The 27,005-nt window shown below is 39.8% G+C and overlaps 1 protein-coding gene across 5 annotated transcripts in view; it reads left to right on the top strand.

Moving 5' to 3' along the window:
* Positions 1-27,005, top strand: part of ANK3 (ankyrin 3) — a 311,217-nt gene that overhangs the window by 267,324 nt on the left and 16,888 nt on the right. For 4 of the 5 annotated variants that reach the window (XM_068400124.1, XM_068400125.1, XM_068400127.1 and 1 more), the window contains 9 exons: positions 368-596; positions 1,258-1,383; positions 2,155-2,277; positions 4,655-4,736; positions 17,407-17,481; positions 18,364-18,495; positions 19,532-19,675; positions 21,737-22,409; positions 24,031-24,409. In XM_068400124.1, coding sequence (XP_068256225.1) covers positions 368-596; positions 1,258-1,383; positions 2,155-2,277; positions 4,655-4,736; positions 17,407-17,481; positions 18,364-18,495; positions 19,532-19,675; positions 21,737-22,409; positions 24,031-24,409 — 1,963 coding nt within the window. Of the gene's footprint in view, positions 1-367; positions 597-1,257; positions 1,384-2,154; positions 2,278-2,761; positions 2,789-4,654; positions 4,737-9,073; positions 16,769-17,406; positions 17,482-18,363; positions 18,496-19,531; positions 19,676-21,736; positions 22,410-24,030; positions 24,410-27,005 lie in introns of all 5 variants that reach the window. The other variant, XM_068400123.1, reaches the window with a different exon arrangement.

A 27,005-nucleotide genomic window follows, 5' to 3' on the forward strand; every position in this document is an offset into this window, starting at 1 on the left:
GTATGTATGTGTTATCAAGGAGGTTGTTTTAGCATATCGAAGGTACAGTGAAGCATCAGCACATTACAATATACATAGTATGTGGTCACAAGAATATGGCTTCAAATGAGGCTTAAAATAGTTTTATGAGATATCAGTGTGAGAAGGGTCAAATAAGTGTATCAACATTTCACTGCCAGGTATTCCCATTTTTGGAAGGTTAAAGCTCCACTGAAAGTAGAAGGAAAATTACAGCTTTGGGAAGTCTGCAAGGACAGTACGCATGCAAAATGGCCAAGGATCACTGGACATGGTTTCTCTTTAAAGGCTTAAGCAATGTTTGAGCATAATGAAAAGTTGATTTAATGGTTTGCTTTTTCCCACTTAGATTTTGGCTCGCAGACTGCCATCAAGTACTAGAGACTGTTGGGCTGGCAACACAGCTTTATAGAGAATTAATATGTGTTCCTTATATGGCAAAGTTTGTGATATTTGCCAAAATGAATGACCCTGTGGAATCCAATTTGCGTTGCTTCTGCATGACTGATGACAAAGTAGACAAAACTTTGGAGCAACAAGAGAACTTCGAAGAAGTTGCAAGAAGCAAAGACATTGAGGTATATTTTTTACTTACAATCGGCTTCCTCCTCCTAAACGGACAATGTGCTTTCCAAGTGGCAACAGGTCCTGCAAAAGTCGCTATAAGCCCAGCTGAATAAAGGTTCACAGCAAGACTGTGTCAAAAAATTTCTTGATAGGAGGCCAAAATTAGGACAAGACAAGGGGAGCGTGAGGATGTGTCTCCAAATGGATGCCCCAGGCCAGTCCGCAGTGGGCTTTACATGCACTGCTGTTGAGTAGCCCTGGTTGGGCTTTGCCAGTCCGCGGTGGGTTTTACATGTACTGCTGTTGAGTAGCCCTGGTTGGGCTTTGCAGATGGCTGACCTGGAATTCCTTCTCGTTGGCTCCATGGACACACAGTCATGAGTAGGGCTGGTTTGTGGTGAATACATCGTCACCAGCACACTGTTTCTTGAAGGAAATCTATGCATTCTTACTCCAGAAAAGCCACTCATGTAGCTCATGGTTTCCCAAACTGCCTGCACTCATAATACCTTGCCGTAATGCACAGTGATTTTCTAATTTGTTGTTGAATTTAATCTGAGTGGGGACTTGTGCTAAACTCAGGAACTGTGATGGGGGAAATCATGATATATTTATGTGCCTGGATCTACTGTGAAAAGAGATTTTATTGACTTTTATTTATTGCTTTGATAGGTTCTGGAAGGAAAACCTATTTACGTTGATTGCTATGGAAATCTGGCCCCTTTGACTAAAGGAGGACAGCAGCTTGTTTTTAATTTTTATGCTTTCAAAGACAATAGACTGCCATTCTCTATCAAGGTAAAAGCAAAACAAGCCAAATAATTCTGCTGATATTTTTTTCCCCCCCAGTGATAACACTTTCTCAGCCTGATAGGACTAACTTGCCCTGAGGATGTGTCATTGTTTAATATGTAAATAACATGAAGATGGTGCTTTGCATGAAGATACAAAAGAGCTGCTGGCAGAGATGGCACCAGAATACCCGTGATATGGATTCAGGGCCTTTTATTAAAACCACATCTCAAGTCAGACCTCCAGGATAATACTGGTAGATCATTATTTCCCAGGGGCTAAGCAAAGCAGATGCATTCAAAAACATGCTGTACAGCAGAACAGCCTCCAAAAAACTGTGTGCAGACTGTTCATCTCTAAACTACCATGAATGGATACTCACTTTCCTTAGCCTTATCATAGCTGCCATGCAAAAGGAGTTTTTAAGTATTTTGGTGAGCACAAGCGCAAAACATGGCAGAAAAAAATGAAGGTGAGCAGAAAATGTCTCTCAGTAATATCCCAGTATAAAACCGTCTGGTTAGACTCACTCAACATCTTGTCTTGCATGGATTTACCATCAGAGAGCTTCAGTCTGATCTAACTCTTTCATGGAAACACCTTTTCTCCTTCAGCACCTCAGGCTGAGCTCCAGCTCACAGTAACATTGGTCTTTACCCATTAGATAGCTTCTTGTGGAAAGAAACCCTGAGAAACTCTCCAGAAACCTCCTTTAGGTATCTGAATTACTACATATTACTACATATTTACTACACTGTACTAAAATTTCTTTTCTAGGTAAGAGACACCAGCCAGGAACCTTGTGGTCGACTATCATTTTTGAAAGAACCAAAGACTACAAAAGGACTGCCACAAACAGCTGTTTGCAACTTGAATATCACTCTGCCAGCACACAAAAAGGTATTTGTTAGAAAAAGTGAACATTTTCCTTAGGGTTGGTTTGGTTTTATTTTTGCTCCTTTAGTTTCTGTGTTTTTTTTTTCCTGCTAGTGACAAAGAAACCCTGTGAAATGCCACTAATGAGAATGCTTTGGAATATGATAAAGGCTTTTTAAATTTATGTTTTATCGGTTTCCTGTATGTAGAACGCTTTTAAAGTCTCTTGTTACTGTGGTGTCAAGTTCCTATAATTTTTATGATTCTGTTTACAGCTCATGCTTCAGCCTGCAAGTCATAGGTTTATGCTTTCAGTAATGTCACGTGTTGATTTGCATTGGATGTAAGATTTTTTTTTTTCTTTTGTGTTGACATTTGGATTTACTTTGCCTTATAAATCAGCTTGCATTTTGTGCTCCCAATTTGGTCCTTTTCATATCCTGATATTCTTTTCCCTGCTGTCCATTATAATATTCCTTGTCTCTGCAATGCATCTTGGGACCAAAAGGAAACAGAGTCAGATCAAGATGATGAGGTAATATAAACACTGTCTTTTGTTTTTATTTCCTTCAGATTTAGTGAAGAAAAGTGATATGTTATAGAAAAAACAAACAATTATTTTTAACTATGGCATTAAAATGATACATACAGAATAACCACATCCTCAACATCTGATAGGCTGTTGCAAAACAGCAGAAGTGCACAAATGTGGAAAAAACATGATTATATATTATAAAATTAAACCAACCATTGAATAGTAGCAGTCTAAAATTTAACTAATTTTCTTCTGAAAAAGGATATAATTAAAAAATTCAGACCAAGTCCATTTTTGGCAAAATCAAGAAGAGTTTAGTGGGTATGATTTTACCTCTTGGAGTAATGCTGCCAGTGCTTTGGTAACTTGTATTTCTGAGAAGGAAAGAAGTATTGCTGAGGCCACAATAGTGGCCTATAATATTTCAATCCTGAAAATAAAATGGATTCTTCTGAAAAAGCAAAATAGCCAAGAGCAATTTCTAAATATTTTGTACAAATCTGTTTTCAAATAAACCCCAGATATTTGCAGCTTAAAAAGTCACTGTTTGCTGAAAACTGCAACATTAGATTGTCAGGAAATTGAGTGGGTTTTACTCATTAGAGGTACTAATAAATGAGATCATCTTATTAAAGAAACTTCATAGATGTATCCCTTTTACTAGCAGCAAAGTTTTCTTCTCTTCCTGGTGGCAAATAAATAGCAGTAGCCACCTGCTGATTAAAATTAAAAAACAAAACAAAACCTACCAAACAAAAAACAAAAAAAACCCACTCCTTACATGTTAAAAAATAATAATAGCAACCACATCACTTTCTCCACAGGATTTGTTCCCAGTGAGCTATTATATAGGTATAACAATAGTTTTCTTTCTAAGCAAACCATATTTTCAGCCACATAATCAAGTGAGCTGATCTCTGAAGGACTTTTAATATTTAAGACATCACACTAACAGCCATGCCACTGAATGCAGCGACTTACGATGCAATTTATTAGTTAACAATAGTAGTCTGCTTTCTAATCTTCATCTTTGCATCTTGTGCCTATTAAAAAAATCCCCTCCCATGCCTTTTTTGTCCTTAATGTATTCACTTTAAAGCCAGTGTACATTGTGGTGTATGTGCTTTCAGGACAAATTTATTTGGGGAGAAATATTTGATTGGTCTAAGTTGTACTCTTATGAATGTTTTATGTCTGTATCTGTAGCCTTTTGTGTTGATCTCCTGTTTCTAGCCAAAGATGGTTTATTTTACAGAGAATCATAGAATCATAGAATGGTTGGGTTGGAAGGGACCTTAAAGATCATCTAGTTCCAACCCCCTGCCATTGTCAGGGACACCTTCTACTAGACCATGCTGCTCAGAATAAATAATAGCATACCTTTTCTAGTAGTGTGAAGCAGTTTATTCAGTGATAATGGGTTAATATAGTATTGAGATACTTTAAGGCAGGATCATGAGCTACATCTGCTATCTAAGCTCTTCCACCTCATAAGCAGAGATGTTGTGAGCAGGAATGAACCCATGGGGGTTATCTCTTAGGGTTGCAGTCCCTTCCTGCTTGCTCCAGAACAGTAGTCATTCACAGCAGGTTTCTGCCCCCTCTGATAGCCATGCTCCCTGCTCCGCAGTGCCTGACACTCATTACATGGCAGACAGGAACGGAGACCGGCTCTGTCCATCCCCTGCCTGCTTGCCCAAATGTGGCTTCAGCATGCCTTCCTGAAGCTGAACGGAAACATCCGTTCTTCTTTGTGGGGTTGTGTACTGCAAAATGGGGCCCATCATGCTGAGGTTTGACGATTGCTCTGTTCAAATGGGGGATAGCGATACTCAAGGCACTAAACAGTATTACGTTTTGTTGCAGACGGAGAAAGCCGACCGGCGCCAGAACTTTGTCTCCCTTGCTTTACGTAAGCGCTACAGCTATCTGACTGAGCCTGGAATGAGTGAGTTGCTCTTACCAAAGTACTAAACCATATATACATGATTTTTCATAAGAAGAGACATTTTTTCTATAAACGTTGTATTTGGTGTCACTTTGGAAAAAAAAAAGAAAAAACCCACCAATCTAAAGCAAAACTCTTGGATGGTCTGTGAACTCTTGTGTTGTGAGAGCTTGAAGAATCCTGACTGGCAAATGACATGTGTTAGTTAAGTAAAAATATAGTAATTTTTAAAAACGCCATGTAGCTCCAGAGGAGTAGATTTGCAAATTGCTTTCAAAAAGAGTCTGTTCCTCTTCCTTTTGAAAGATCAGAGAGAGCTGCTGTAGAAGGGAGTAATATGCAAAAGTTCAGCAAGTCTGGAAAATGCTATTCAGATAAACACTTAAATGTTTAGATGCTTAGCCAAAATGGACTCTCTCATATTTTATATTTTCCCTCTTTTTTCTCCTCCCCTTCCCGTTCTCCTCTGTTCCCTGCAGATGCTTTTTATTCCCTGGCACCGCACATTGCTTACTCTTAAACTTATGTTCCACTTGACCAGATCTGTGGCATTCCTTTCCTTCCCTGTTAAATACAGTAATGTATTTGGCTTACCTTTTCTTCCCTTACCTCTCCTGTCTGAGGTTGACTGCTGTTGTTCCCCATTTCCAGGCTTTTTCTTGCCTTTTTTTCCCTCGTGACTTCTCAGTTGCTACCCTGCAACAGACCCTTTGATATAATTCCATAAAATCCATAGACAAACTTCATCAGGTCTTGGGAATTCCCACTGGATGGCTGCTGTTTAATTATCCTATAAGATCTGTGGCTTCTTTGGATCAGATGTGCTCCAGAATGTGTTACACTTCTCAGGCCTGGAGGAAGACTTCAAGCATATAACATCTGAAGAAGCTATCAGATCTGCTGAGACATCTTGATGGACTGTTAAGGTATCGTCAAAGGCTTAATGGGAACTGAGAGAGAGGGAAAAAGGAAGTTGCTTGAAAGGAGTTTGATGGCAGTGTATGTTGCTTACAATTATTTTTTCAGGCCTCATTGGGAAAAAAAAGTCTTATTTATTCACCAAAGGTCCATTAAGTCTCATTTGCAAAAAGTTGGAGGGGAAAAAATCTAAACCCACTTGAGCTGTACTCAAAAAAAAAAAAAAAAAAAAAAAAGATGGGTAAACACAGTAAAGTTCCTGACTATTCTTTGACTATTCTATCCCTTTTGGCAATGGTTACTACTTAAGGCTGTGAGCTACCCAAAAAGGGTATGCAAAAATTATTGTTTGCCAGGCAAGATCATAGATAGTGGTTTGGCCATCAGCCTGAGTACCACCTCCTGCACACATAGCATGTAGTCAGCAACTGCCTCTACCACCTGCACCACGCTGGTGTGAGGGGAGGATGTGATCTTGGAGGTGCAGCTCTTCCAGAGAGCACATGCTACCCAACACAGAGCCAGGACTGCTGCTGTGGCTGCGTTGCACCGCAGGGTGTTTGCTCCAGTGATTGGATATGAGTGATGAACCTCTACCTATTTCCAGTGAACTTGCTGGCACAGCTCCTGAAGTTTTAGAAGCAGCAGGGGTTGTTGTGTCTTACTCACACATGCTCGTGTGTGCGTGCATGTGCGCACATACAGATGTTTTTCCTCTGCACCTCTGCCAGTGCCAGCGCAGAAGAGAGCGAGGAAGGTGGGATATTCCCCTGCCTCTCCATCCTTGCTCGGGGAAAGGGACCAAAGGGCCCCTCTGCTCTTCCCAGCTGCGAGGTCCCCACAGAAGAGGTGTGTTGCAGTGGTTGAACGTGCTCAGTCCTGGCTGTTTGATTGCAGCTGAAGAGGAGCAGGGCTGTGCTGGGGCCAATTGTATGGGCTCAGTCAGTGCTTTCAATTACCAGCTGCAAGCAAGGAAGTGTAGTTTGGTGCACAGAGGTAGTAACTAACATCTGTTTTCTGATAAAATCTTGGATGCAGAGTGATGGAAACTGTTAAGGCCAAGAATGTCCAGTAGCCAAAAAAGGCTGTTATATAAAACCACTCTTTAGAATATTATCCCACACTAAAATCTTGCATGGTTGTGGGGGTTTCTTTGCTATTTAAAAATAGTAAAATTGCCCAGTTCCCAGCTGATTGAGTTATGTCATAGCTGCACACACTGGTAAATTACTCAATTTTCTTTGTATCAGTTCTTCTTCTCAACTGCAATAAGGAGCACAGAAAAAGCATCTTAAATATGTCTGAATCCGTGATTTAACAGGAGAAAGAGCAGTTAAGAGGGAATCCTGTTGGTTTGATAGCCTCACTAGCCAGTAGTGATAACTGGCTCATCAGAGCGCAGTAGGGTCCCTCTAAAGACATTTCCAAACACAAACTGCTGAACAAGTTGTTTTGCTGTTAATTCTCTTCCGAATGATTTTGGGGTTTGTTTCTTGGACTTGGGACTGTATGAACTTTTGGTGAATGTTAGCAGCTGCTGTTAATTAATCTTCATAATAAAGTCTAGCTCATGTAATGAAGTACACTATGTTTTCTTCTTTGGGGGGAAAAAAGAAGTATGTTTGTGCTTAAAAATAAAATTGCAAGGAAAAATTGATGTTTCTTGACATAGGCTGTGCCAGTCAGGCCTAGTATTCAAGCTCTCTTCAACCTAAATGTTCTAATACTGCAATATCACCAGCCATCCACATTGCCTTCTGGGCTTTGATTGGCTTCTATAGGACCAGCATATTTCTCCTTGCAGGATATGGACCTGTGGTATACTGAATATTTACTATTCTATAAGAGTGTGTGTGCTTTAAGTTTAACAGTTTAGTATTAGCCTTGTCAAGCTTCTTTCACTGTAAGTTACTGTCTGTCTATAAGACAGATCAAGCAGGTTTGACAAATTATTAGTGTAACTTCAGAGAAAGGTATGTTGAATAAGTTGTTTGGATATTTTAGTTCCATTTCTAACTCCAACTTTAAAGAAAAAAAAGCCCTCTAAGTTACGTTCACTGTCAACTCTCTGAATGTCATTGCTGTTATCAGAGGATATGTATGTGGTAATGGGATTCCCAGAAATACTGTCTTCTGGCATGAGTACCTCCTGTGATGCAAAATGTGGTTGATGATGATTTTGTTCGAAATGCCTATGAATAAGCCGAGTGTTCTGGGGGATGATAACAGTTAACAGGTTTGTCCTTGCCAGGAATTTTTTGCATAATATATTGTTCTTTGACTGCTTTTCTAATGTTACCTTTTGAGAGATGTAAAGTCGAACAGGTCTGTCTTTGAGCTGATACAAGAAATCTCCTCAAAAGGTACCAAGACACTACATCTTGTAGAAAAAGTGTACTCTTCTTTTAATGGTCTCTTGTGAAATGACTTTGTAAGGTTTATATATTTGTGCTTAATACAGCATACAAATGTATTAATCTCTGTGCTTGTTTTGACATGATATATTGTGCATGAATAAAAACTGATTCAGTTGCTTTGCTTGCTCACGTTTATCATATATCATACTTTCCATATTTCATGTATGACATATGCTTCTTAAAATCATTTCATGTAAAGTTTTACTTTAATTTTTACCAAACAAAAGGAATATCGCATGAGAAACAAATGCAAAAGTTCCTTTTCTTTCTTTCTTTATTTATTTTTTTTTTAACTATTGACTCAGAAAAGCTCTTGCTCTTATTGGCTTTGTGAGTGTGAAGCATATCCGAATTGTGCATGGGAGATATAGATTTGAATTTATTCTAATTGCTTCACAGTTTGCACATCAGTTGCCTGTCACTTAAAGGAATTTTGGGTTCTGCATGAAATAGTTCTGAGTGGTTTAAAAAAAAGATTTTAGCTATATAATGTAATTTTACACAAGCTTATATTTTGTATAGGTTCAATATCTGAATAGAACAACAACAACAGAAATTATTAAAAGGATAATTCTAATAGCACAAAGCAGAGACATACCTAAACAGGCAAAATAGAACTGATACGAATATTTCAGAAGTAGCACATCAGAAAGTCAATAGGAAGTAAGAGAAGAAATTTTGATGTGGTTTTATTTTTACCTTATGGATTCCTTCTTTGTGTTTTCTGTTCTTCATTGTTTGCAGATTTGGTTGCTATGTGCTGTCTTTCATATCATGTTGCTTTTTGGTTTGGACCAGTCATCAGTATATGGCTCATTCCTATTTTTATCTTTCCTTTTTAAATCTTCTTTTGCCTCCTTCATCCTAACTCATGCAAACAATTGTACTTGCTTTTTGTAATATTACAACGTTTACTGACCAATTTTCTTCTCTGGTCTCTCTGTTTTTCAAACATTTTTGTTGATTTTACGTTTGATTTTAATTTAACAATTTAAGAAACAGTTGAACGGAGTGCAGGAGCAACAAGATCCCTACCTGCTACTTACTCATACAAGCCATTCTTTCCAACACGGCCCTATCAGTCATGGACAACAGCTCCAATTACAGTGCCTGGGCAAACCAAATCAGGCTTCACTTCCTTATCAAGCTCTTCCTCTAACACTCCTACAGCTTCCCCATTAAAATCAATATGGTCTGTTTCTTCTGCTTCTCCAATCAAATCCACATTAGGAGCTTCTACCACATCTTCAGTTAAATCTGTTAGTGATGTAGCATCTCCGATTAGATCATTTCGGACAATCTCTTCACCAATAAAAACTGTGGTATCGCAGCCTCCATACAATATACAGGTTACTTCAGGCTCTTTCATCAGAGCTCCCGCAGTCACAGAAGCTGCTAGTCTAAAAGGGCTGGCATCCACTACCACATTCCCCTCTCGGACATCTCCAGTGACTACAGCAGGATCTCTCTTGGAGAGATCTTCCATAACCATGACGCCTCCAGCATCCCCCAAATCCAACATTAACATGTATTCTTCAAGTTTGCCACTTAAATCGGTCATCACATCAGCATCTTCACTTTTATCGTCCCCTCTAAAGTCAGTGGTGTCACCTGCTAAGTCAGCAGTTGATGCTGTTTCGTCTTCTAAAGTCATGATGGCCTCGTCTCTCTCGTCGCCAGCGAAACATGTAGCTGGGCACACAGATGTACCATTGCTTAATGGATCTGTGTCACCTCTGAAATACCCGTCTTCTGCCAACTTAATAAATGGATCCAAAGCTGCAGCTGTTTTTCAAGACAAGATCGCTGCAGCTGCACATTCTGCAAGTTGTGCTGCTAACACAGTTGCTGACACAGCTGAGAGAGTGTTTTCAACAGCTACAACAATGTCATTTTCTCCACTCAGGTCATTTGTGTCTTCAGCACCATCAGCTTTCCAGTCAATAAGAACAACTCCTGCAGGTGCTTTGTACACAGCCCTTGGGTCAATATCTGCAACTACCTCATCAGTTACTTCATCGACAATAACAGTGCCGGTATATTCTGTAGTCAATGTTTTGTCCGAACCAGCATTAAAGAAGCTCCCAGAGTCGTCTTCACTTACAAAATCAGCTGCTGCGTTACTGTCACCTATTAAAACATTGACTACAGAGGCACGTGCGCAGCCTCCCTTTAATCGAACTTCATCTCCAATAAAATCATCCTTGTTTTTAGCACCCTCTGCTCTCAAATTGTCCACACCATCTTCTTTATCCTCCAGTCAGGAGATACTGAAAGATGTTGCTGAAATGAAAGAGGATCTAATCAGAATGACTGCAATATTGCAGACAGATGTCATAGAGGACAAACCATTCCAACCTGAGATACCGAAAGAGGGTAGAATTGATGATGAAGAGCCTTTTAAAATTGTTGAAAAAGTAAAAGAGGACTTAGTAAAAGTTAGTGAGATTCTGAAAAAAGATGTATGTTTAGAAAGTAAAGGGTCGACTACGGTATCCAAAAGTGATCAAGGACACCTGTCTGAGGATGACTGGGTAGAGTTCAGTACAGAGGAGATTGATGAAGCGAGACAGCATGCTTTGACAAGCCCTCCTATATCTGTTCCAGAGAAGGTCCAAATTAAAACTAAAACAATGTCAGAAAAGGATTATAGCTTGTCAAAAGTTATTGATTACTTAGCAAACGATATCGGTAGCAGTTCATTAACAAACATAAAGTACAAGTTTGAAGAGGGGAAAAAAGAAGGTGAAGAAAGACAAAAACGCGTTTTAAAACCAGCTATTGCTTTGCAGGAACATAAACTTAAAATGCCTCCAGCCTCCATGAGGCCTTCAACATCAGAAAAGGAGTTATGTAAAATTGCAGATTCCTTTTTTGGAACAGATACTATTTTAGAGTCTCCAGATGACTTTTCTCAACACGATCAAGATAAAAGTCCCTTATCTGACAGTGGCTTTGAAACAAGGAGTGAAAAGACACCTTCTGCCCCACAAAGTGCTGAAAGCACAGGGCCAAAACCCCTTTTCCATGATGTACCCATCCCTCCTGTCATTACAGAAACCAGAACTGAAGTAGTTCATGTTATCCGCAGCTACGAACCGTCGTCCGAAGAAATTCCAGAGCAGAAAGCAGAGGAACTACCAGCCTCGAAACCTGCCCCTACATTTACAGAACTGGAGCAAAAACCTGCTGGATCTATTAAAGAGAAGGTTAAAGCTTTCCAAATGAAAGCCAGCAGCAGCGAAGAAGATGACCACAAGTGTGTCCTTAGTAAAGGTGTCCGAGTAAAAGAAGAAACTCATATCACTACAACGACTAGGATGGTTTATCATAAACCTCCATGCACTGAAAGCACGTCTGAACGAATTGAGGAAACAATGTCTGTTCATGACATAATGAAAGCTTTTCAGTCTGGACGTGACCCTTCCAAAGAACTGGCAGGTCTGTTTGAACATAAATCATCAGTAACATCCGATGTCAGCAAGTCTGCTGAAACTTCACCACAACATGCAGAGAAGGACAGCAAAATGAAACCCAAACTGGAGCGAATAATAGAGGTCCATATAGAAAAAGGTAATCAGGCTGAACCTACTGAAGTCATTATTAGAGAAACAAAAAAGCATCCAGAAAAAGAAATGTATGTATATCAGAAAGACTTACCTCGGGGAGATATTAACTTAAAAGAGTTGGAAAAACGTGATGCTTTTCCTTGTTCAGATGAACAAGGTCAGCAAGAAGAAGAGGAGCTCACAGCCGAAGAGTCACTTCCTTCTTATCTGGAATCCTCTAGAGTTAACACTCCCGTGTCCCAGGAAGAAGACAGTCGCCCTAGTTCTGCTCAACTCATGTCTGATGACTCTTACAAAACACTGAAGCTTTTGAGTCAGCACTCGATAGAATACCATGATGATGAGTTGTCAGAACTAAGAGGGGAGTCTTACAGGTTTGCTGAGAAAATGCTTCTTTCAGAAAAGCTAGATGTGTCTCACTCTGATACTGAGGAGTCAGTTACTGACCATGCTCTACCCCTTAGTGCAGAGTTACAGGGGTCTGATAAACGATCCAGAGAAAAAGTAGCTACTGCCCCCCAAAAAGAGATTCTCTCCAAAATCTATAAAGATGTATCTGAAAATGGTGTAGGTAAAATATCTAAAGATGATCATTATGATAAAGTGACAGTGTTACACTACACTGGAGATGTTAGTAGTCCAAAACATGCAATGTGGATGCGCTTTTCTGAGGACAGATTAGATAGAGGTAGAGAAAAATTGATATATGAAGACAGGGTGGACAGGACTGTTAAAGAGGCAGAAGAAAAACTGACTGAAGTATCACAGTTTTTTCGGGATAAAACGGAGAAGTTGAATGATGAGCTACAGTCTCCGGAGAAAAAGCAGCATAAAAAAAATGGCAAAGAAATACATTCTAGCCAGAGCTCTGCCAGCAGCAGCCCTGAGAAAGTTCTACTCTCTGAATTGTCATCGTCTGGTGGTGAATGGAGTAAGGTGAAGCAGTATGCACATGATGGGAAATGCTTTCCTAAGGTGGATGAAAGAAGAGCGTCCAGTTTGCCCAGCAGTCCTGAAAAAAGGATATTTGTGCAACCTGCAGAGGACTCTAGACAAACTATGGAACACAAAGGAAGCGCTCAGCAGACTGGAGTACCTGAGGTTTCGCAGACTGGATTTCAGCTGAAGCAATCAAAGCTCAGTTCCATTAGGCTTAAATTTGAACAAAGTATAAGTCCAAGGAGTAAGGACATAATTCACGAAGAAAAAAAGCTGGATGGTCAGTCCAAAATTCCAGTAAAGAAATTGCAAGAAAGTAAGTTACCAGTGTATCAGTTTTATTCCAGAGAGAAACATGCAAAGCAAGTAGAGGTCATTGATGGGAGCACAGCTTTACAGAAAGAGGTGAAAACACAGGAAGATTTTGCTCCAGGTAAAGGGAAAGCTATCGAAGACTTTCATGCTTCAGACACACAAAACCAAAGAACTGACACGATTAAAGGCATGCCAGAATACTTTTCAGAACCGCAGGCGAAAGACTTGGTGTATGGCTCAGACTCAACAACGAAGGGACACTGGGACAAAAAAATCTATAGGACGTGGGAAAGTCCTGGGACTTCTAATCATAAAACACAAAAAGAAAAACTTTCACACGTGCTGGTTCCAGATACAGTAAAAGAAAACCACGTGGATCATGCTGAAGCTAAAGCTGACAAAAAAAGTGAATTTATCACTGTGACAGAACACAAACTGGCAGCAAATGGAATTCATTCAGAAGAAGTGAAGAAACTGACTGTAAAATCTCCCTCAAAAAGGGTTTTATACAGAGAATTTGTTGTCAGAGAGGGGGAGCGTAATGGTGAAGTGGCTGATAAAATATCCAAAAGGAAAGAAGAAATTGCTGTGTCCCATATTCCAGTCAGAATTGTTGAGGAGAAGAGAACCATGCTTGATGGTGTCTATGAACTTTCAGCTAAAGTATCCAAATCAGCTGTGATTAAGGAGAAAGCTGAGAGGCAGATTGATTATGTGGAAGATGAAAAAATAAAGCATTCAGAAATCAGAAAAGTTATCAAGCAGCAGAGCTCGATAGGACTAAGTTCTCCTGTTGAGGAAACAGAGATATCCCCTAGCAAATCACCAGACTCTTTAGAAAGTAGTCCAGCAAAGGAATTTCCTTCGAGTGAGTTAGTTGGCCCTGGTGCCAGTGATTACTTGGATAAAGTTGCACCGCTAGTAAGCACTGAGGGAGTAAAAGAAATTAAAACCTTACCTGTTTATGTCAGTTTTGTTCAAGTAGGAAAGCAATATGAGAAAGAGGTGCAACAAGGAAATATAAAGAAAATTGTCAGTCAGGAGAGTAAGACAGTACAAGAGACAAGGGGGACATTTTACACAGCTAGACAGCAAAAACAACCTCCTTCTCCACAAGGCAGTCCAGAAGATGACACACTAGAACAAGTGTCCTTTATAGATAGCTCTGGTAAAAGCCCTTTAACACCAGAAACACCAAGTTCGGAGGAAGTGAGTTACGAGTTTACATCTAAAACACCCGACTCACTAATAGCTTATATCCCAGGCAAGCCCAGCCCTATACCTGAGGTATCTGAGGAATCAGAGGAGGAAGCAGAGGCTAAGTCAACATCTGTAAAACAGGCAGAAGTTGAGGAACCACAGAATGACCAAGCGTTACCTAACCATATAAATAAGGACTCTAACAAAAGACCCAAAGGTAACAGAGTTGCCTATATTGAATTCCCTCCTCCTCCACCACTGGATGCAGATCAAGGCGAGTTGGAAAAGAAGCCGCACTATTCCACTGAAAGTGAAATGGAGATGACAGAAGTGAACTTGCAAGATGAACATGACAAATGCCAACTGGCTGAACCTGTCATAAGAGTACAGCCACCGTCTCCTGTGCCACCAGGAGCAGATGTCAGTGACTCCAGTGATGATGAATCTCTCTATCAACCTGTTCCACTTAAAAAGTATACATTCAAACTGAAAGAACTGGAAGACGACCAGAAAGAAACCTCAAAACCCAGAGCCCCTGAAAAGATTGAGAAACACAAAGAGTTAGGACATCCCACTTCGGGGAAGCCTAATGAGTTTGACATTGGGCTTGATTCACCCCAGAATGATGTAGTGCAAAATGGGAATAATAATGACCAGTCTGTCACAGAGTGTTCCATAGCAACCACTGCAGAATTCTCCCATGATACCGATGCGACCGAGATTGACTCTCTTGATGGTTATGATTTGCAAGATGAAGATGATGGTTTAACTGAGAGTGATTCTAAACTTTCAGGTCCGGCAGTTGAAACCAAAAAGGACGTATGGACTACAGAAGGTATTCTAAAGCAGACTGATCGCTGCTTTAGCCAGAGTAAGCTTGAAGTCATTGAGGAGGAAGGCAAGGTAGGCCCTGAAGAAGACAAGGCACCTTCAAAGGGTCCAGCTTCTGAAAAAGGTGGAGATAAGAGTGAACAGAAGTCAGGGGCACAGTTTTTCACTTTGGAAGGCAGACACCCTGACAGGACTGTATTTCCTGATACGTATTTCAGTTACAAAGTAGATGAAGAATTTGCAACACCTTTCAAAACGGTGGCCACCAAGAGTCTAGATTTTGATCCATGGTCAAATAACCGAGGTGACGATGAAGTGTTTGAGACTAAATCAAGGGATGATGAGGCTAAGCCATTTGGTCTGGCAGTGGAAGACAGATCTCAAGCAACAACACCTGATACAACTCCAGCCAGAACTCCAACAGATGAAAGTACGCCAACTAGCGAGCCCAACCCCTTCCCATTTCATGAAGGGAAGATGTTTGAGATGACTCGCAGTGGTGCAATTGACATGAGCAAGAGGGATTTTGTTGAAGAAAGACTCCAATTTTTTCAGATTGGTGAGCATACTTCTGAAGGGAAGTCAGGGGACAAGGGGGAAGGGGATAAAAGTACAATCACTGCCATCACACAGCCACAGGCAGGGGACAACACTGTAGAAACAAACCTAGAGAGACCAGTAGAAACAACAGCAGTTGAACATAAGCCCATCATCCAGGCCAGTGGAGATTGCATGGAACAAACACTTGGTAGTAACTCACTGGAAAAATCATCGGCAGCGGTAAACGCTTCTAAAGTTGATCCCAAATTGCGCACACCAATTAAAATGGGAATTTCTGCTTCCACCATGACTCTGAAGAAAGATGGCCCTGGCGAAGTGACAGATAAGATAGAAGCTGTGATGCCAAGTGGTCAGGGATTAGAAAATGAAACTGTAGCAATGATTTCGAGCTCAGCTTCTAGCCAGACAAGCTGTAGGCAAACAGAAAACACTGATTTTCCAAAAGATAATTTTAATAACAACAACAATTTGGATTCATCTGCTGTCCCTACAGATGATATTATCTGTAATGTAGTGCTAAAAGAACATTTGGAACCAAAATGTTCCCTCCAGAAAGCTAATCAAGCGAAAAGCACTTCAGGAAAAGGTACAGGGACAACACAAGGACACAGAGTAAGAGATAAGCAAAAACCACACGGAGAGCAGCAAAAGTCAACACAGTTGGTAGGGGCTAGAGGAAAATCAAAGCTTCCTGTAAAGGCCAGCTCAGTAAAAGGAGTCTTTTCACAAAATAATCTCCAAAGCAATACAGGGAGTAAAGTGAGAGAGGCTAGTAAGCCTGACAAAGCAAAACAAAATAATAATTCTACCTGTCTAGAAGCAAGGTCCAGGATTCCTGTAAAAAATACAGATAGGAGTAATCTAGCTAGAAGAACTCCAACCCTGCCAAAACAAGAGCAGGTAGAGAAAGAAAAACCAAAACAGCTTCCTTCTAAATTACCAGTAAAGGTAAGATCTACCTCCGTCACCATGACAACAGTTAAAGTAAGGAAAAATCAGCTTAGGGAGGTATGTAAACATTCTATTGAATATTTTAAGGGAATTAGTGGTGAGACTTTAAAGCTTGTGGATCGTCTATCTGATGAAGAGAAAAAGATGCAGTCAGAGGTCTCTGATGATGAAGAAGACAGTACATCAAGGAACACATCCTTATCAGAAGCTACTCAAGTTTACCAGCCTTCCATTACATCGAAGTCTGCTAGAGACATGAGAACAGAGGCAGCATCTATAAAATCAAAGATTGAAAAGGCCGACAGTGAGAGGAGGAGGAGTAAGAGGACTGGTGAGAATGAAGGCAGTCAGGTTTCTGGAGCTCTCATGGCTCACCTCGTGGAGATCAAGCCTAGTTTGTAAAACTTTCAACTTGTTGATCCTAGTGCATGAACTGTTGTGATTGCCTGTGGAGTGACTTAACTGTAGTTTTCATTCTGTCATTGTCATCTGTATGTGCTGTCTTACACTCTTCTTTCTTCCTTTAAACAAATCCTGTACTGTAGAAAGCTAGTGAAGCATGCTGAAGACATTCATGTAACTCAAAAATTGATGTAACTCAGAAATTGAAAGATTTCTTTTGTGACAGCAAATTTATTCTGTCAAAGTAGAGAAAATAGATGATAATCTGGTCTTGGTGGTTTCCACCAGTAATTGAACAACTTGTGTACAGTCTAACAGCTAGATTGTCAGCATGTTTGGTTTCATTACACGACATCATGTAGTTTGACATTTGGCTTTACACAGGTGAAAATATAAAAGCTGTGAAAAAAATTTGCTTTGTAGGTTATTAGGGCACACTACCATTCTAGTAAACAATATAAGCACCGGCAACTTAGTCAAATTAAAGCTATTATTTATAATAAACTACTGTCCGGTATTGTGGTTTTCTGTGCAAAACCTTTTTAATCGAGAAATTGTAAATCACAGGTCCACAGAGTCCATGTGAACGGACAGATTTAAGGATGGCAATTGTAGCCGATCACCTAGGACTTAGCTGGACAGGTAAGATTTCTGCTTTAATATTGAAATTAGTCTTCGCTATTACATTTTCAGGTAGTCTTTTATGAAAAGCCTGCAGCAAGGCCGCATCAGGCTCTCCCGAATTCACCGTGAGCCCAGCCTTCCAAAACATGCAACACCATTGCTGGGCAAAGATGCCTAATAGGAAATAGCTGTGAAGAATTATCTCATGGTCTTGCAATAAATCAAATAGAACCTTAAAGGGAAAATAGCTAAAATGGCTCTCCTCTCAAGACGTTCACCCGAGGAGTTGAGAGGATCTGTCTACTCAGGCTCAGGGCTGCATCTGTATCTGGACAGCAGTTTCCCCAAAGCCCTGGAGGCTGCAGGGAGCCCAGCAGTGCCCCAGCAAGTCGGTGCCTTGTGTGGAGTTGCCTAACTGCGTGCCTGCTGTACCTCCATATGTTGGTGGGCAGAGCTGGCCCTTCACAGGCTTACAGCTGCAGCAGCCAGCTCTCCCTGGGCGTAGGTGACGGCAGCACCGGTGCCGAGCTGCACAGCGAGCTCGCAAAGGGGTAACGCTCACCAGAAAAAACAGATTTTATAAATTAGCGGTGATGAAGTAGTCTCCACAGAGCTTTTTTTCCCCATGTTTAAGTGGCTTACTGGGTATAAAAATGATAATAGCTCACAGAGATGATGGAAATTCAGAATTATGTCTGTCTTAGGAAATTAAAGTGTGAGTATATAATGCCATGTTCATCGTTATCTGTAAAGTTTGTGTCAGGTAGTTTTGTTGACAACTTTGTGATCTAAGAAAGACAATATTTTTAATCCTGACAGGATAATTGAGGGATTTGTGTTTGCTTTGGTGTTTTTGTTTGTTGTTTTCTTTTCTTGCATGTTTTTTTTTTGTCTTTATAGAACTGGCAAGAGAACTGAATTTTTCTGTGGATGAAATAAATCAAATCCGAGTAGAAAACCCAAATTCTCTTACTGCTCAAAGCTTCATGTTATTAAAAAAATGGGTTACCAGAGATGGGAAAAATGCTACAAGTAAGTTCAAGTAGTTACTTTTGTTGTTTAAAAGTTATAGCCCATTTCATCTGTTGCCTGCTCTAAATAGGTTAAATTGAACAGAACATAATGAATGTCTTTTGCAAACCACTGATGGAAGAAAAAGTTTTGGTTATATTTTTAACAGAAGTCAGAAACCTGTCATATTTATTCAGTATATATGCAGAAAGAAATAATCTGTTTACATCCATAATTGATGGGACAAGCAATGAACTAAATTCCAGTAAAGAAAATATGAGGGCAAACTTTCCAATAGCAAGAAACGTTGAAACATGGAAATAGGCTGCCTGGAAAAGTTAGGTAGTCTCGCAGTATTGCAGGTTGCAAGCAAAGGCTAAACCTCCCTCTGTGATGAGTGCTGGAGACACTGATTCTGTGCTGCTTCTGCTAGTTTTATCTGTGCATTTCGCTTGAAGTGCTCAAATTGAAAGAGAGGTTTTGATTTTTGTGTTAGGTCAGTGGTGTTCATTACCATTCTCTAATCCACGTGCTCCTACACAATATTTGAGTCTACTTTGATCTTTTTCACCATAAAAGTAACTTCCAGTATTACTGTGTTCTCGCAACAAGATTACTGTAAATGAGATTTCACAATGTACTGCATGAATAGCCTTACATGCATTATTACCTACGTGGCTACCTATTCTGTTGTTCCTCAAAACACAATGGTAAAAGGATTTTTACACTCCTTTTATGCTCCAGTAAAAGGATATTTTGTTTCAGTAGTAAGTAAATATGTTCTTTAAGAACTCTCTGACCTTATTCTTTGTGCCTTTTGTGTTGTAATAGAATTATACTCGGGGGGGGAGGGAAGGCTCTTAGATGTAGATCTTGAATAAGTAGGGAGCAGAATGACTCCTTAGACAAATGATGGGGTTTGCTAGTACCAAAGGCATCGGGCCAGAAATGTATGCCAGCAATTTATAATTAATGCATTGTGAATGTAACTGAGAAAAATGATTACACAGTTCTGCAATGCTAAACTTTTTTCTGACGTGTCTTATTTGTTTTTCAGCTGATGCCTTAACTTCTGTATTGACAAAAATTAATCGAATAGATATCGTGACCCTGTTGGAAGGACCAATATTTGATTATGGAAATATTTCAGGCACCAGAAGTTTTGCAGATGAAAATAACATTTTTCATGATCCGATTGATGGTAATTGAATTCCATGGTTGTATTTAGTTCAGTGACATGTCCAATAACACAATAATGTTGTATAAACTAGACTTTAAGACAAGACAGTGAGTTCTACAGAATGAATTGCTTTTAATGTGAAGGGTTTTTCCTCTCCTAAAGCACACTCATGGTACGATACATAGGCTGCACGTTAATACCCCAAAGAATAAACCCAGGATCCCACAAACATATGCCTGAGGAAGCTTGTTCCCACCAGCCTCGGTGTCGGTTGACAAGACCTGAATCTTTTTCTCCTGCAATAGTTGTGTTTGAGGCTTGCCCATGTTAATGTACTTGGTATTGCATGCTTTCCCAGTTACCTGGAAATACATATGTTCTTTGGCTTCTTCAAATGGAAGCTGTACCCACTAAGAACAGAATTGTGCAGGTTAATTTTGAGCCAGATTAAAAGGATAAATGAAATTCTGCTTGTAAAACAGAATTGCCATAGGTATACTTATTATTTATCAGTATGTTGAAGATGCTAAATGTTTTTTTTTCTTCTTTTAAATGTTAGTTAACAGGCACTGGGTTGCTACATTCATTAATTTTTGTCACATGTATTATAAATAGCTCCTTAAATAAGATTTTTCTTTTGTAAGTAACATTTCCTTTGTTTTTTTGTAATTTGTTCCAGTATGTATTGGGATTTCTCTGTATTTCAGTAGGATTTTTTTTCTTCAGAGCATATAAGCTCAGTGTACCTCCATTATTGAGCAGTGTTGCTGGTCATTGAATCATTGCGTTACAGAAATAATTTTCTGTTGACATTTTAAGAAAGTTGTTCTTGAAATGTTGCTTGCGCCTTGTAATAGTAGCATCGACATTTTTATGACAAAAATACGCTTCTCTGCAGTTGCTTTCTGTCTCTCCTCTTCTCTGAACCTACCTCAAGCTTCCTTTCCTCACCAAGACCAGACCACCTTTGCCTTTCTCTCAGCTGATTCAGGAAAGAAAAAAACCAAACCCTGTTAACGCACCTCCCTTTGCAGGCAGCGCAATGTCCAGTTAACCCCATGGCATGTATTTTTGCCTTTCGAAGGTTACCCAACCTATTATTTGCTGGAAAGCGAACTTCAGGTTTTGTTGTAATTTTTATGTTTATATTCAGTTTAATCCTTTTGTATGATTTTCCCATGTTTTCATCATTTTTTTTCTTTTCTCTCTTGATTTGATCAGTGTATCTGATTGTACCCATGTCACCAAGATCGCCTCACTCTCCAAGATCACCAAGATCTCCTTACTCACCACAGTTCTCTCACCTGTGTAACTTCACTGTACCTGAAATATTCATATAGCTCTCCCTTGTTGTGTTTGTGTTCTCTTATCCCTTTATTAACTTCCTTTTTTAGTTTTTTAGCTGTGTATTTAGATCTACTATTCTTTAGTATTCTCATTAGGGTCCATTTCTGTTCCCCATTCTTTAAGTATTCCATTCTTGTGGCTCTGTGGTTAAATTGGAGATATATATTAGTAGCATTGTATTGCTGGTATTGTGTATTTTTATATAAAAGTATATGAAAAATGTGAGCCTGTTTTAGAAATCATACCTACTGACAAAAAAGTGGCTGTCCTATGGTTATGATCTACTTCTGTCTTTAAAATCTACTTATTAAACTTTCAAATTAAAAAAATAAAAACTGGGAAAGAAAAATTTACACAATATGGCTGAAAGAGATTGTATTGGATATAAAGGGACAACCATCCTTGTCCGCATTTGATTTATTGCATGCTTATAAGACAATCTGGTATAGCTTGAAAATGTTAAAATGGCTGCAAAAACAATTGCTGAAATCTTTACAGACTATTTACAAAATAGTCAAAAGTACTGGCTTCACTGTACTATGCACTGGCAGTACTCATTTTTTGTTCCATCTATTTAGGACAAAGTAAAGAAATCTATCAGAACTGCATTTGTTCTTATACACCTGCACCTCCTCATATGTTTCATACTTTAAGTAATTCATGAATCATTTGACGTTTGCTTATTTGTTGCTCCATGCTTCATCCCAGTCAGTCCAAATGTGCTGTCTTCCTTAGGTTATCCCACCGTTCAAGTGGAACTGGAAACTCCCACTGGGTTGCGCTTCATGCCGCCCACCCCTTCCCATCAGGACGATTTCTTTAGCGACACCTCTAGCCTAGAGTCACCCCTTAGAACTCCCAGTAGGCTGAGTGACGTGTTAGTGACCTCCCAGGGACACGTAGACGGTACAGCAGCAGCACCGCCAGTGGTGACTGAAGAAGACACTTCACTGGATGACAGCAAACTCGATTTCTCAGTGCCTAGAGAAGGAACACCTAAAGATATTTCCGTAGGCGAGAGCCAGTTGGAGGAAGTGGACTTTAAGGATTTTCCACGGTATCTTGGTAGTTATGGCGAGATATCAAAAGATGCTAAAGAAAGGCAGAGTGAAGAGACTAGTGAAACAGGAGTAAGGACTGAACAGCCTGAGAGAGAAAAGTCTGGTACTGATGAGGAGATGACGGAAGAAAAGCTTAAATCTCTGTTTGAGGACATTCATCTGGAAGAAGGAGCGGAGTCTGAGGAGATGACGGAAGAAAGAGTACGGTCAATTCTTAAAGATGTTCAACAAGCAGAACACGAAATGTCTTCAATTACAGGTTGGCAGCCTGACTCGTCAAGTGTCACCGAGCCACCGACATCGGGACGCAGAATAGGTAGTAGCCTGCTAGATCGCTTGGATGATAGGTGAGCACCTTTGTATAAGAGTATGTGTGTAAGCAAGCCTTCCCATGCTGCTTTTACCTCCAGGAGCAGTGCTGAGGCTGCTGTTCTACTCTTCAATGAGAACACGTATATATGCATATATATATATATATATGTATTTAAAAGAAAAAATAATAGTTGACTCAATTTGGCCTTGGACATATTTGTCTTTAAAAATGTGTATTTATCAGGTTTCAGTCTTAATAAAGGTATTTCAGAATTTGTTTATATTATGTTTAGTGGATAATATTACTTTTTGTGTTCTTTATCTCGTGTATTTTCATTTTTAATTAATCTAAGTGGTGCATAGATGTAACTGGCATTGAGGACTATAGAACGTACATTATGTGAAACCAGGATACTACATTACTTTTATTTCTCAAGTACCTTTTTATCAGTCATCCTTTTCATTGCATCTCTTTGCCTTCCCTCAGATAGTCATTACCTTTTTCCATGTCTGCCTTTGTTTTAAATGTGGCTTCCATGATTACTAATTGAAGGAGCCAGGTCTGCAGGAGCTGTAAATCAGCAGAGAATGATTATCTTCAGAGTGATGATTTGTCTGTCAGCAGTTTACATCCTTTGCATCTTTGACTCAGGATGTTTTAAGGTTCCAGGTAGCATTAGATACTCTTATTGAATCCAGTGGGAATTTGGCCATTGATTTCAGCAAATGGATTGGCTTTCAGGACTGAAAAGCACTTGATCTACTGCTGATGTGATTTCTGTTCTGTTAAGCAAGCATTGTTATTCTGTATTTTATATTGTGTTAAATTAGTAAAACAGATCACTTCTAGAAGTAAAAGAGCTTCCTTAAGAGGATAGCATATCCATTACTAACTAGATGAATTCAACTTGCTATCTTTTCTAAGAGTTTTGCTAGCAGATAACTATAGTATTTTCGTGTGTACTGTGGTAGTGCTTATCTGAAAGCAAGCAAAGATGCAAAAGAGAAGAAAACCGTGCCTCAGAAGTGCAGGTTAAACCTGACCGTAGGCAATCTGAGACAAAATTTTGGTCAGCTTTTTATCCTGTAGTAACCTTCCTTGCCTTTGGCTTTGTGTATTATTGAAACTCTGCACTGTCTAAGGATTTATTTTCAGATACTAATATTTTTCAAAAGGCATGACTTATCTGGAGTACAGATGTTGTAGTTTGGGGGAAAAATAACATTAATTATTTGGCCGTTACTGGTAATTGCATGGTAACAGATACTTTCATCACTTCCTTGGTTAGAGAGCGGGTTAAAGAATTAGTGCCTTGGGGATTTATCTTGTGATTATACAAGGGAAATAGTAGGTTTTGTGCATCTTTCTTTATCTTTTTCCTTACGCCCTGCAAGTGGAAGGGGATTAACATAAAATATTTGGCCTTGTTTCCAGTGCTCACCATATTCTCATTGCTTCTGCAAAGATACCATGATGCAGAAGACAAGGCTATTAAATAGACTGATGTTTGCAAACTGAATTTAAAAATTTACTTTTCTCTGCCTGAAACGTATGTGCTAAGAAGGAAGGCTCAGTAAGAGGCTCGGTGCTTTGCCCTTGTGTGTGTGATTTAAGCACTGAATGGCTGTCTATTCTTCTTTTTCTTTTTCTTGTAGCTCGGACCAATGTAGGGATTCTGTTACCTCATATGTCAAAGGAGAAGCAGGGAAGCCAGAAACAAACGGAAGCCTCTCCGAATCCATAGCAGAGGGGAAAACTAAATCCTACATCCAGGAATCTTTAAATGATGTGGGAAAACAGAGTGACAAAGAAGCCCTGAAAACAAAGCCCCAAATTTCAGCTGGTACTGATGAGCAAACATTATCATCAACAGCATATCAGAAACCTTTGGAAGAGACTAGCAAGCCAACAACAGAAGGCAACAAAACATCTGTGCCTGTCAGTGTGAAGAAGATGAACTGGAGTACCTCTGAGGATGGCAAGCCAAGAACAAGCATCCAAGAGGAGGAGGGAGCAGTAATGTCTGAACAGAAGGTACAGTATGTCCTGTAATTATTAGCTGTGTGAGGAGTCTCTGTTGCTTGACATAGTGCTTGACATAATTTTCTGTAAGACTTGTAATGTTGTTTGTGACAGGGGTTGGTTTTTTTTTAATCCTTCTTTATGCCTTTTCTATTTATTGCTAAATTAAGAAAAATGGAAGTTAGGGGAAAATTGTATTCTGCGGTGTGCATAGAATGAGGCAGAGTCTGGGCAGGCAGAGGAGCCAAGTAGGGCTGCATAATCCTCTGCCTGACTGGCCCCGAGCCCTGGAAGAGGTTAGAGCAGCTGCTGGGACTGCTGTCCCGCGTCGCTGGGGAACAGGCTCCTTTCCTGCCCTGACATACCACCTGTGCGAATGGTGCCAAACAGCTCAGCTCTCCTCCATCTGTTTCCAGTAAGGTGATGCCACTGATGTTTCATAGAATCATAGAATGGTTTGGGTTGGAAGGGACCTTAAAGATCGTCTAGTTCCAACCCCCATGCCACAGGCAGGGACACCTTCCACTAGACCAGGTTGCTCAAAGTCTCATCCTCCTCATCCTTTCCTCTTCTTGTGACACTGAAGCGAGCAAAGAGTTATAGGGACTCTTCGACCCCTATCTTGCTCCTTGTCCCCAACACCCTCTGCTTTTTTTTTTTTTTTCTCTGTTCGTCTTCAGGAAAATATATTTTGGGTAATATTTAATGTCCTTGTTATGGTTTTTTTTCATGGCCTCATTCATCCCTATTCCAAAGTGCATCCAACCAAGAGGGATCAAAAGTTTTCCAAATGTGTAAAGCACTTTTCCAGGTGGTGGTTCTTTCTTCTTAAAAAACTTCTAAGGGGCTCCCCTTCGTTTCTACCTTGCTTGGATTGCCCATCCTTAACTGCAGAACCTCAGTTATAAGTTGTTTTCTGATGATGAAGATTTTAATAGCTTTCTCAGTGGCTTATATTTATTTCCCAGAAGCTTAAAAGTAAAGTTGGTTCAAAGAATGGCTTATAGCCCCGCAGCTGCGTGCACCTCGCACCGGAGCAGTGGGAGGGTCATCACGGAATAGACCACAGGGCCTGCAGGGAACTAGGCTGAAAAAGGGAATTGCAGTTTCTTCTACATTCCTCTCTCTGCTGAGACTCTCTTTTCCTGGGCGTAATACAGGAGGAGAATATAACTTCTGGAAGCGAGGCATTGCAGTATAATTGCTTCTACATGATATAGCTTTTTTTTATTGTAGCACAATAAAAATGTTGGCTGTGGTGGGCTGCAATAAATCATTCAGGCTTAAATTAGTTCATTTTAAACTATTCTTTCAATTATACAACGAAGAGTTCTTTTATTAGATGGTAACATAATCAGTCTCAGCAGTTATGCAGCATATGATTGTTATTATCTTGTTATTAGTTTGTGACACAGTTGAAGCAGCGAAGATCTTTCCCAATGTTCACTAATTCTGGAAAACTTAAAAATGTAAGTAAAAGCCTTCTGCAAAGGCGGTTAAAGGCAGATGGCAGAGTTCCTTTAGTGCTGGTGGGCTTTGGAGCAGACCTCGGTCTAATACCATTGTGCTCAGTTTAAACGCAGGGATAAGCGTAGATGCACACTGTAATATAGTGAGGGTGTGCAACATGGCTGCATTTCCCCCTCTGGATTCCCATCAGTGAGGAGATAAGTTGTCATCCACTTTTGTGTGGTCTTTGCTTTCAGATATCCCATCTGGATTGGGAAGAAAAAGTGCGTGCTTTTCTTATGCATGCTTTTTGCACTACTTCTGCTTTATTGGTAAAGGGTGATACACTTATCTTCTAAATAACAAGTCTTTTTATAGACATGATCTTTGAATAAACTGCTATCAGCAAATGTGATTTCTAGACGTGGATCTCTCACAAAGCCTGGATGGATAACTAGTGTTTGTTAGAATGACAACAAGAATTGCTTCTAATATCTTGTCAATATTTCTTCAAGAATATCTTCTGATCTTACCTAACTTGAAGTCCATAGTTTAATTACTAACACAATCCATTTCATGGTGAGACACTTCATGTGCTGTTGTGAAAACAGAAAGAGAACTTCAACTGCAGTCTTTCTGCAAGGCGTTCTTCAGAAATGACCCATAAAGAGAAAAGTATGGAAGAAACAGATTTATTTCTGTGGAAAGAAAGAGGGAACAAAATAAAATTATTTCCCAAAGTAAGAGATTTTTTCTGTGACCCATTGGGAAAAAGCTAAGAAGCAATAATCATCCACCTGCAGAGTGAGGGCTGCGTCACTGTTTTGGCACACAGTTTGCAGCAAGACATAAACTCAGACAATTGATATTGGGCTGCTGCCTGGTGATGTGGATGAAACAAATTGTTGGCCTCATCCCAAGTCCACATAAATGCCCAGAAGTTTACAAAAGCAGTGCAGTGACAGTGTAGGCCGTATAATTCTCTACGAATGCCCAAGCATCAGGTTCCATTGATCCTTTTAAATGAGAGGAGTACAGCACAGTTGCTCTATTATCCCAAAGAGGGTGATGTCCACTGCATGGTCAAGGTGACCCCCAGTGTCAGAATTCCTTCACAAATAAACCACTTGAAGCTGTTTATTAGTAATAATTCTTCCTC

The sequence above is a fragment of the Nyctibius grandis genome, chromosome 4, assembly GCF_013368605.1.
Source record: "Nyctibius grandis isolate bNycGra1 chromosome 4, bNycGra1.pri, whole genome shotgun sequence".
NCBI lineage: Eukaryota > Metazoa > Chordata > Aves > Nyctibiiformes > Nyctibiidae > Nyctibius > Nyctibius grandis.